Raw genomic sequence first — 12957 nt, forward strand, 5'->3', positions numbered from 1 at the left:
TCTTGTAATATAAAATCTTCTAAGTTTGCTATGATTATTTTAGACTTACAGGGAAGCACAGATAATGTCTGTAAGATAATTAACATAAATGCAAATCTTTTATATACATATATTAGTTATGTAGACAAATGCACATTCATAAAATTACATTTATATATATATATATATATATATTTAACTTCAATGACATAAGATTTACATTTATAAAAACTACTTTAGATACATTTTTCAACTTTGCTTTATGTCTAATTAGTGTCTGACCAAAAACTCGGAAGATTTATATGCCAAGGGACACCCGCCCAAAGCAATATTGTTTAGACAAAAAAGTCCTCTTTTTGTTCTATATACTTCCTATTTTTTATTTAAAATTTCTGCCCTAAGATTTCAGAGTTTAACTATTCCAAACAATGTTACTAGAAGATGACCACTATTTTTCATTAGTTCTAGCTTTCTGCCATAGTAGAATGTACAAAGGATGTATCTAATTTTTTTCCCCATTGCTTGCACCTTCAAGAGTGGGATAATTGCATTTTCTTAGCAACAGGCGTTTCTTTGATCAAAATGACTACTAACAATACAACAATGAAAACTGTCTGAACTAAAGTTTTATATCATGTTCCTTTGCAGATAACTGGGGGAGAGAACGAGTAAATGATATTCAACCAGATTCTTTTTTCAATTCAAAGTCCTATTCCTTTTGTTTGAATGGACAAACATAAGACATATATTTTCAAAATCAAAAGTCAATGCAAACTTTTTTCAAAGTGCAAGATTATTAAAAAATCATGCAGAACACAAAAAGAAAACAAAAATATCAAGTTCCTAAAAATCTAAAACATATAATGTCAAAATATGAATTAAAAAACTAATTGTCTTAATCTAAACTATAACTTGATAACATAATAATAGCTAAAGAAAATAAGAAATTCTGACATGGGAGAAGAGGGGGAACACGTATGAAGGGAAAATGATTATACTTTCCAACATTTGACAATTTTATACATTAAAAAAATATTATTCACGGGCAGCAACTACTTTTATGTCCAATTTCAAGCAAATATATTTAAAATTCACCTTTCCCTAGATGCTACAAAAGCAATAATTATAGTAATGTTATTTTAATTTAAAGTGTATTGACATAATAGGGATGCAAAGGTTGAAAATTTATTAGAAGATTTGTCATTTAAAATGATCAAAGAATTGATGGAATTTGGGGTTAAATTGGACTAGCAAAGGTCTACCTTGGAATGCATAAGTGAAGAGAAAAAGAGACACTTTCTCCTATTTCTGATTAATTCCTTTTGCATAAATACCTACACAGATAAAGAAATTTTTGGTGGCAATTAGAGAAAATGACACATGATGCTAACACGTATTTTTTAATGGTCAGAAAGGGTAGCCATGTACTTCTTCTGAAATCTTATTTCTTTTCCTATTCTCTCCCATATACAAGAAATGAGAATGGCAAAAGAATATTGTTACTGCTTCCTTATCTGTATTCTGTAGCTCTGTGAAAACCCATGCAATTTAAATATACTCCCTCCTTGTGCCCATTTGGATCTTACCACTCCTTTTCAAACTCATAAACATTCCTCCATATTCACAATGAATACAACAAAGACTTTAACCACAACGTGGATGATTGTATGTACAAATTTAAAGATGTATTCTTAAAAGATATATGCCTGTAATTTTCCCCATTTTATTTTATATTTAAATATACTGTAGCAATTACATTTTTATTTCCCTCTTTAAGATTTCTGTGAAGGAATTTTTTATAAGTAGATATGCCCATGAAAATGACTTTTTAGTGAATGAAAAGTGAAGACAGGGAATTTTTCTTTAGCTCATTTTATTCACATTTTGTCTCACCATAACCAGCCCTTAGTCAAAGATATACTGCAAAAATATCAAAAGAGCGTGACTAGGATTATGAGTTTTGTGAAATAATTGCTTATTTCCAATGTGCACTGTTCCACTCATGTTCAAAACAGAAGACTTCAAAGGCTAAATATTTATTCATCTAGTGACAAAAGCCAGAATAAATCAGGGACCTTTTAAATGTATCCTGCCTGAGGTTAAAAAATTTTACCCAATCTCCAAACTGTAGGCTTCATACTGTTCAATTTTTTTTTAAAGAGCAAAGACCTAGATTCTAGAGAAATTGGGACTAATTGATTTTCTTTTTTAAAAAAAAGTGATTTTTTTTTTTGGTCTGAGCACCCAATAAAGGGTATCATCACCAAATCACACAAGGAATCAAGATTGCTTAACCAGTCAGACTGGTTTTTGAAGATTGTTACTAAAATACTGGCCTTTTAGGGGAAATCTAAATAATTCCAAGTGCATTTAAATGCCTGTACCTTTTCTGAAAAGTCCAAATAGGTCATTTATTGGCCAGTTTATTTGCAGCCTTCAAAGAAAGACCTAAAAAGATCAAGGGATGAATAATACTACAATGAGAATTTAACAACTTAGGAATTGTCAAGAAAAATTTTCATTTTTCTACATATATACATACCTCTATCTACATCAGTGTTTTCTCTACAAATTTCTTAGTTCAGGAAAACCTGTAAGGCAGGTTCAGTATATACTTCCATGACGTACATGGAAATAGCACAGTGCCACTCCTCAATAAATATTTAATAATAATATTCAGCAATGGAATTTCCACTAAAATGAATACTGTTTTAAAAATCACTTTATAGAATTATAATTACAGTATAGTTTTGCAGAAATTTTGGTTATATCTAATGACTAATCAAGTTGTCTACTGACCACTCAATTAAAAAAAGCATTTCATATTTCAACTGATTACAAAAATCTGTAGGTTATTTCTGAATAATTAACACCCTGCATTCATGCCTATCCTTGATAGTTCATACTTTAAAACAATTTACAGCCTTAATCTATAACCAATGAACTTATCTGCCAATTAATTTAAAGGATAGGAGTTGATAGATGCACACACACCTTGATATGGTCCATCATTAGTTGCTTCTGTGCATATAAAAGAGAACAGTCTGGACACTTGAAAACAGACACCTTCTGGTTTTCAATGTGTTGGTCAAAGTGGCGATACAGCAAGGTTTGCAGAGTAAACACAGTGTCACACATGGAACATTTATATATTATTCTAAAAATAGAAGAAGTGTGGTAAAATAACGTCAGTCAGCCTGATTGCTCAAATTAAAGGAATTGTGACTTTACAATTTTGCTTTTAGGAAGTAGAGGCACAGTAAGAACAAATATACATGATAAAATTAACAACATAGCTTGGCTAAGGAACAAGAACTTTAAAGGAAATCATTATCAATCATCATCTAATCAACTTTGTCATTTGAAGTGAAGAAGTAACTACTTGATCTTAGAAGTCAGAAATAATGACCTTTGCCCCTCTTATAGATTTATAAAGAGGCAGTGGCCTAAGGTTTTGGACTATTAATAGTTCAACAAGCAGACACACCCATGAGTCTTTAGAGCCACTTCTGAGCATAAGGAAAAGTGCCCACAACTACATACATAATCCCCTCATTGTTGGCATGTTGACCTTGATTAATAAAATTTGATAAATGATCTAAGTGGGCTGCCATATTCCTATCTACTTTAGTTCATAAAATGAGCATTCCCTCTTTAAAATAAAAAAATAACTTTTGTATCTAGTCTCCCTACAATGGGTTCTTTTAAGAGAGTTCACATATAAATGTCATTAACACATTTTCAAGAATCAAAGGTTTATTTTTCTTAGAACAGTCATGCTAATCTCTATTAAAAACCATACTATCTCATTTAAAGGGACTACCAGACAATCTATTAATATATTCTGAACCCCAGTGGTCATTACCACTGCCACCCATCATCATTTACCAGTGATGCCCTGGACAAGAATTGTCTAGGAGTTCTGACCTCAAATTCTTCATACCACCAACCTTTCTCTTGAAATGGATTTTATCAGTCACTTGTCAATGGTTCTACCTTCAGGAGGGGAGCCTTCTGTGAGCCATTGTTCTAGTTCATGTTGGTCCTCATGGGAGGTCCCATGAGAACCTGTGATTTCTTTGAAGGGCTGTGGGAATAGGCACAAAGAATTCTATAGGGCAGTGAGGGAAACTGATTAAGAAAGCAGGAATGTGGAGGTCATGGAATGAAAGAGGGGGGGGGGGAAGAGGGAAGCCCCTTTTGGTTCATCTACAGTGAAAGCCAAGAAGAGAATGTGCACTCAAAAATATAAAATCCAGCCTTCCATAAGACAATTCTTGCCTGCACTTGAAACACTTCATGGAGTATTTCCCTTTGTTGAAAGAGTCTTTTAAAAGAATTTTGCTGTTGCTGCAAATTTTATCTTCTGATGTGACTAATTTATGATTTTAATTCGGCAGTATTTTTCTTAAAAGTTTTGAATGTATTAGAAACATATGTCTCATGTAAGAGGTTGAAATTTATTAACTTTATAAAAATTTTCAGGATCTAGTCTCACATTTACATTACATTCAGAATGGTGTAATTATATTCAAAAGTGTTGTACTTGCAAAAAAGAACAATAGACTATTTGATTCTTTTTTTTTTTGTTTGGCAGAATTCTGAAGGCAGAGAAAGATCATAGGATTTATATGGTTGATACTTTTTAAAACTCCTCCCCTCCATTCAAAGCATCATAATTCTAGTTCAGTAGATAAAATTATACCCCTTTGTCTCTCACAGAACATCCTAACCTGAGATGAAGCATGGTGGTGACTAGAAAATCTACCCCTTCTAGACACCTTTATTAATCTTCTTTATAAATATCCCATTAGAAAAAATAAAAATCACAAGGCAAATTAAGCAGAAGACATAGTAAAAGTGCTGGACTTGGAGACAGGAAAAACCTAGTTCAAATCTCACTTCTGACACCTACTAGTTCTATGACCCAGAACAAGTCATTTAAGCCCCATGGGACCAAGCAATTGCCTAAGACTTCTCAAACAATGTCATGTGTTCGTTGCAATCATTAAAGGATTCCCAAATGGAAATACTCCACAATGATAAAATTATATTTACTTGACCTATTAATTTATTTCACTAGGCAAACAATACTCTTTAACTAATCTTAGGGATAATCTAATGCACTCAAAACTTTCTTCAAACATACTTTCTTTGGTATCTAATTTAAGACAAATGATACTGGTGCCATCACTTTTTAACCACTAGGATGTATTGTAATTCTCTAAACCACAAAAGTATATTTATTTCTCTCTTTTTCCCTATGAAAAGAAAAAATAATCATTTAAAAAGTTAAATTTATTAAATTTAATAGTTAAATTTTATTCATAAAATTGGCCCAAAATTGGTCCTAGATTTCTTCATGCTACTATTAAACATTACAAATTTCAAAACAATATGAAAAATTTATCAACTATATTACACAATATAAGAATCATAAATCTAGAATAAATTTTAAGAAACTGTTTACTTGATCAATATTTCTTCTCTTAAAAAAATAATCATGCTCCTTAATTTTTTTTATCTTTTGCAAGGCAAAAGATTTGCCAAAGGTCATACAACTAACTATGTATTTAGTGTATGAGGTCACATTTGAACTCAGGTCCTCCTAACTCCTGGACTGGTACTCTATCCACTGTGCCACCTACCTACCCCAATGCTCCTTATTTTTATATTTTTAAACTACAATGGTAAAAAGTAGGATATATTTTTAAAACATAATTAACATTTATTTCAAGTGAGGTAGAAAGGTTAATGAAAGTATAATTTTACTCATTCATTACTAGGAATAAGAAAAACATTATTTCAGAAAAATAAAAATTTTATTGAATTAATAAATCAAACATAATATTAATATAAATTTTGAGGTATTTCTGAACATATTTTCCTTTGCTCTAATTTATATAAATAACACATTCCCTAAAATACTTAAGAAAACAGAACACAAATGTAAACTCTCATTTTAGACTAAAAGGCTATAATATGCTTATCCTAAAATATGTCTTAGTGATTCACTTTAGTTCAATTAATGGAGGACAATTTAATTCATTGTACTAAATTGTATAAGTTATACCTACTCTTAAAAAGTTTGATATCATAAACCTCCAAACTCCTTCCTCAACAAGCATTATAACAAAGTTTCAAGATCAAAAAGACAGAATGCTCCCAAATAGGAGAGATAATATAACTTTATCAAACTTTGACCCCTTCTAATTTTCCACCAAAAAAGATCCAGGATAATGAATGAACACATCCCATTCTGAGAAATGTGAACAATGAATAATTCTACTTGGTATCACTGACTAGTTGAAAACTTCTTCATTTCTGAGTGTATTTCATGTTATCTTCCATCTTTTTGGAGTACTAATGTTGACTACAAACATATGTAGGAAAGAATGTCTAGATGGTAAGGGATCCAAATAGGTGAATAGTCAACTAGGATGTGCTTTTACTTGCACACTAAATCGAATGTCATATGAACTGGTAATAACCTGCTGAGATATTTCCTGTTCATGGGGCTAAAAAGACAGGCTACAAATCATGAGATAACCATGATTTTGGGATTCATATTATTCTACCCCTTGTACACCTGTGAAATTAAACAGATGAGAAGCTAGTTGAAGTAGATATTATTACCCTAATCATGATGATCTGTTTTTTTTAAATAAGATTATACTTCCACAAAAGACAAATTATCTGTATTTATTTTTAAAAGTTATTAAATTCGAAAGAAACCACAGATGAGATTTTTAAAAGTCATAAGGTTGAATTCAGGCATAATGAAAAACTATTTCTATCATCTTTTTTTTAGTAACTGAAATGGACACTGAAAAACACCACTTAGCAATACTTTTAGTACAACTTTTATGATTTTGTAATCACATAGGCTATAAAATTTTAGAGTTTATGATCATATGTTGTGTTAAAAATAAAATTAATTCTGAACCAGGCTTTGATATCTAAGATAGAAAAGTTATTATTACTCATTATTCTGTCAACACTGGGTTTGATTACGTATTGGACTTGGAAGTAGGAGTTGCTGAAATATATTTTCTGAAATTTTAAAATAAGTGAATTTAATTTTTTCCCATTAAAAATAACTAGGGTTTTAAAAAGCAAACCAGCATGTTGCAGCACATTCTTTCTATTAAATGACTTGGGTGCTATACTTGGACTCATGAAATCTGTGTTAAAATCCTATAGAGAATAAATTACATGACCTCTCTGAGTCTTAAGTTTGCTCATTTGCGAAATGGACCATTGAAATGGTGCTTGAATTGGTTACAGTGAGTAGAGTGTTCTGTAAACCTGAAAGCATCATATAAACATTTGAAGTAACTACCACAAATTTGACATTCCTGCTTTTTTCTACCAAGGTTCTATGGAATCCTCCATATGCTTGCTAGATAACTCTCTCTCCATCAGTAAATTTTGGGATTTATTTCTTCCAAGTTGACATTTTTTCCGAATTTTCAAAAATGCCAAGAAGAATTTCTTCAATTTATAAGAGTTGTTTCATATATATGTATATATATATATGTATATATAAATACACACATATATATATACACACACACACATATACATACACACACATACATACACACACACACACACACACACACACACACACACACACACACACACAAACTATTGGGGCAGCTAGGTGGCACAGTGGATAGAGCACCGGCCCTGTAGTCAAGAGTACCTAAGTTCAAATCTGCCTTCAGACACTCAATAATTGTCTAGCTGTGTGACCTTGGCCAAGTCACTTAACCCCATTGCCTTAAATTAAAAAAAATTCTCTCTCTCTCCATATATATACATATATATATATATGTATATATATATATATATGTTACTATTTCTCCAAACTGGATTATTATTTTAAGGATTTAATAAACTTATTCTTTTATGAGCTCAGAGAATGATTCTGAAGAACAGAAACTTCTGGTTTTAGCAAAAGTATCCTTCAAAATCCATTTTGTGTGTGTGTGTGTGTACATGAGTATATGTATTTGTGTGTATTTTTGTACACAGTATGTAATCTCATCCTAGGTTAAGGATGAAAAACCTTAAAACTGTATCTCCCAAATGTTTGCTGCCTCTTTTAAATATCTTTAAATATCTTATAAACAACTTGTAATGAATAACATGTTTACAGCACTTTCTAAGGTTTGTAAAGTGTTTTCCAAGTAATAATGTTTGGGAGTCAGTGAAAATATTAGTCTTCTCATTTTGCAGACGAGAAGTCACAGTTTAAGATTTATCTAAGGTATAATTTGAATCTGAGGTTCTTAAATCTGAATCTAGTACGTTAGAGATTACAATGTCTCCAAATAAGAAATAGCAAATTTGATATAATTTAATATAAAAACAACCAATTTACTTTTGAAAATAAATTTAGAAATCTTTTTGGTTTATGAAATACCTATTATTATGAAGAATAAAATGAAAACACTCTTGCTCTTACAGAGTTTATAGTCTATTATATACAAGTAAATGAACAAAGAACAGCTTAGAACCCTTAATGAAAGCATGAAATATGAATGATTCCACTTTTTGAAGTAAATAGAAAATTTTAACAAAAACCTAACTGAAACATAATTTCACATATTCATCTAATTTCACCTGCATTTATGTACACTTATGAGTGTGTGTCATTATCTATGGATGAACATATTATATATGTGATATGTGCACATATATACACAAATATGTAGGTTTAAACATGCATGTGCACCTGTATATATATTCATAAAATATATATAACACTTCATATACCAAAGAAGCATTAGAAAATATCAAAAATCAATTAGTAAATCTAATGCCAATCTATTATAAAGTATGGTAACAACATTGTTAATATTTTCAAACATTACAGCAGCATACAACTATAACAATTATTGTCCTTTTGTTTCTGCCAGCACCCTTCCTTCCTATAATTGGTCTATATCTAACTCCAATTACCATTTTTTTAACTTATCTACCACTAGTATAGTTTTACTTTACCTGATTTCTGAGGGAAAAAACTCATTTTTACTGTAACTTTAATTTTCACTTTAGTTTGAACCCCTGACTTATACAGATACAAATATACTCTAAAAGGCACAAACATAGACTCATTTGATTCACATTTCCTTCAGATTCCTCACTGATACTTAGTAAATTAGGGTCATGTGTTCCCCCCCACCCCATCCCTCCCTTCCAATCATTTACAGAGAGAGAGAGAGAGAGAGAGAGAGAGAGAGAGAGAGAGAGAGAGCGAGCAAAGTAGCATTTATAATCCTTTCTTTCCCACTCCAAACTTGACATAGGTGCTATGGAAAAAACACAAGGCAATGAAGGAAAGTGGGAATTTTATTTCCCTCATTTTCACAGTATCTATCACTTTAGAGCTTTATGAGGATATTTTCCTCAAGAGGAAAATTTCTAAGTTCCCTGCTCTAAAACGTCAAGTATTTGATCTTAAAAAATTGCATATTTAAGCTCAGGGACTACTGTTGGGTAGTGCCCATGCTATCTCATGTGATATGAAATTGTAAATTAGCTTTGGAATTAAAGACTGGATTCCAATGCACACTGGATGCTTTCCTATGAAGAGTTGCTTTTTTTTTTTAAGCTTTTCAAGGCAATGGGGTTAAGTGGCTTGCCCAAGGCCACACAACTAGGTAATTATTAAGTGTCCGATGTTGGATTTGAATGCTTTTTTTTAATGAAGAGGGATTAAATGAAAAATGAAACCTTTGCTGTAGTTCATTTTGTCCTATTCTCTTTTTTAAAAATACCTCCCACAATTTTTTTTATTTGAAGGTGTTTTTGTCCCTAAGGAAAGAAAATGAATTCCCAGTTTGAAGCAGCATGTGAAGTTCAATTTAATTCCAACATTGAAAAAATGGTTATTGAACTGAACTGAAAAATCATTTTTAATAAAGAAATATTATTAATGAGAAAATAAGTAATAAGTATAGCAATGCATAAACATAGATATGTGCATACATGTGCCACACACACACACACACAAAAAACACACACACACACACATATGAAATGCTTTATAATTGACCAAGTACTTTCTTCCCAATTCTAGTGTTGAAGATAATGCAAAATAATTTACTCTATTTTCAGGCAAGTAAAATGATATGACACTAAACGAAAAAAAAAGTTAGGGAAAAAACTAGACCAAACACAATGTGAAATACACAGTAAAGTTCATGCTATTTAGAGAAAGCAAAATATTTTGGGGGTAATGAAAGATGAGAAAATATTAAATGAATGAAAATATTCAAGAATGTTATTACTATCTCAAAAAAGTCAACCAAAAAGATTTCTAAAAACTACCAATTCATATACCTACATTTTCATCACTGCAGAGCTTTATGAGAATCATTTATACATATATTTTTGATGATGATGAGAATAAATATTCTTTCATAAAAGATATTTTACAGTAGATAACATCTTTACAGTCTTGGAAATTGATTGAAAGTTATAGAGAATAAAATATGATATTGTGTTTGTTAACTATAAAAAAAGCTACTGATTCAGTTGAGTCAAATTCAACTCTTAAAGTCTCCCTTCCAACAAGATGGACCTAGTATCTAAGTTAAGGTCATTAAACATTCCTTAACAGAGGTAACATCAGAGATAACTTTGTTTAACCAGCCTTTAACTATTAACTGGCAAAGAAAAAACATAAAATACATATTTGGCAAAAGCATTTCAGAGAGGATGCCCAGGGTAGACTTTAGATGGAATAGTGAGTTAGTGGGTGAGGTCTTTCAGATGCTCCAGTTTTTGGTTGGCATTATGTTGACTGAAGCAAAAGTAGAAATATCACAAAGACTCCTAAATGGGATCTATAACCACAGAAAAGGATTTAGAGCTTAACAATCTATATAGGAAAAATGAAATGAAGAGGACTGAGGGGCAGGGGGAGTCATGACCAATGAGAGCAGAGTGATGGAAAAACTTTGAAGTTTAAAAACAGAAGGGAAGGAAAAGATAAAAAGGTAAACATAAAAGAAAAACAATAAAGAACTAAACAAAGATAAATACACCAGTTTGGTAAGTGCCAGGGAGGAATCTAAAGGAAATCTGAATTGACTGTGAGCCTATGTGAGCCATAGCCATATAAGTCATGGGTTAAAACCAAAGTGAAAATTTAAGCTAGAGTAAAATGACAGCTTTTTAACATTGTTGGTGGAGCTGTGAACTCATCCAACCTTCCTAGAGAGCAATTTGGAACTACGCCCAAAGGGCAACAAAAATATGCATATCCTTTGATCCACTAATACCACTACTGGGTCTATACTCTGCAGAGATGATGAAAAAGGGCAAAAGCATTACTTGTACAACAATATTCATAGCAGCCCTGTTTGTGGTGGCAAAGAATTGGTGAATGTCCTTCAATTGGGGAATGGCTTAACAAACTGTGGCATATGTATGTCATGGAGCACTATTGTTCTATTAGAAACCAGAAGGGATGGGAATTCAGGGAAGCCTGGAGGGATATGCATGAACTGATGCTGAGTGAGATGAGCAGAACCCTAACAGCAACATGGGGGCAATAATCAACCTTGATGGACTTGTTCATTTCATCAGTGCAACAATCAGGGACAATTTGGAGCTGTCTTCAGGAGAATACCATCTATATCCAGAGAAAGAACTGTGGGGTTTGAACAAAGACTAAGGACTATTACCTTTAATTTAGGGGAAAAAACCTGATATCTCATTGTCTGATCTTGCTATCTCTTAGACTTTATGTTTCTTCCTTAAGGATATGATTTCTCTCTTATTACATTCAATTTAGATCAATGTATACCATGGAAATAATGTAAAGACTGGCAAATTGCCTTCTGTGGGGGTGGGGGAGAGGGATGTAAGATTAGGGGAAAAATTGTAAAACTCAAAATAAATAAAATTTTTAAAAATGACAGCTTTTTCCCCCCTTCAACAATCAAGAAAATTTGAACTTTAACAAAGATGCGGGAGATGAGAAATAATTTGTCATTCCCCAATTAGTAAATGGTCAAAGGATATGAATAAGCAATTTTTAGAGAAATAAATCCAAGTGATCAAAATAATCATATTTTTAAAAAGGCTCTAAATCATTAATAAGTAAACAGAAATTAAAACAATTCTGAGTTAAATTATCTTACACTCATATAATAGGAAAGATGATAAAAAAAAAGAAAAATGACATGCTGGAGAGTTTTTGTGAAAATGGGTATACTAACATACTTATAGTTGAGCTGTAAGTAATCCAACAATTTTGGAAAGCAAACTATATTTGGAACTATATTTAAAAACCTATTAAATTATGCAATGCCAGGACTAAATCTATGCCTCAGAGATCAAAGTAAGAGGAAAAGGATTCAAATGCACAATAATATTTATAACAACATTTTTAGTGGCAAAGAAAAGGAAACAGAAGATACCCATCAATTGGACAATAGCTGAAAAAGTTATGACATACATGGGATGGAATACTGTTGTGCAGTAAGAAGTGATGATGAAGATGGTCTCTAAAAATCATTGGGAAAACATGTGAATTGACGCAAAATGAAGTGAGAAGAACTAAGAGAATAATTATGAAAATAAAAAACTTTGATTTAGTAACTGATCAATACAACAACCAACCACAGTTCCAAAGGGTTTATGATGAAACATGCTATCCATCTCCTGATAGAAAAATTTAGAGTACAAACTGAAATATAAGTTCTTTCTTTCTTACTTGGACATAGTAAATGTGAAAATTTGTTTTGCATGTCTAGACATATGTATAATGAGTTTTGTTTTTCTTTCTTTATCAATGCAAGGGGAGGGGAAGAAAGAGGAAAAAAATTTTAAACAAAATAAAATTGTATTTAAAAATTTTTAAAGAAAATTATAGTCGCATTAAAAAACCCAAAAGATAAATAAAAATTTTTCTTTAAAAAGAAGTTTCTAAAGAGAATTCATTGATAAGATTGAGAG

At 31.4% G+C, this 12957-nt stretch overlaps 1 protein-coding gene across 11 annotated transcripts in view; it reads right to left on the reverse strand.

Annotated features, from left to right (window-relative positions):
- ZNF532 (zinc finger protein 532) overlaps positions 1 to 12957 on the reverse strand; it is a 125098-nt gene that overhangs the window by 30276 nt on the left and 81865 nt on the right. For all 11 annotated transcript variants that reach the window (XM_074200654.1, XM_074200651.1, XM_074200653.1 and 8 more), the window contains one exon: positions 2974 to 3136. In XM_074200654.1, coding sequence (XP_074056755.1) covers positions 2974 to 3136 — 163 coding nt within the window. The remainder of the gene's footprint in view (positions 1 to 2973; positions 3137 to 12957) is intronic.

This window comes from Macrotis lagotis, chromosome X (assembly GCF_037893015.1).
Source record: "Macrotis lagotis isolate mMagLag1 chromosome X, bilby.v1.9.chrom.fasta, whole genome shotgun sequence".
Lineage (NCBI taxonomy): Eukaryota > Metazoa > Chordata > Mammalia > Peramelemorphia > Peramelidae > Macrotis > Macrotis lagotis.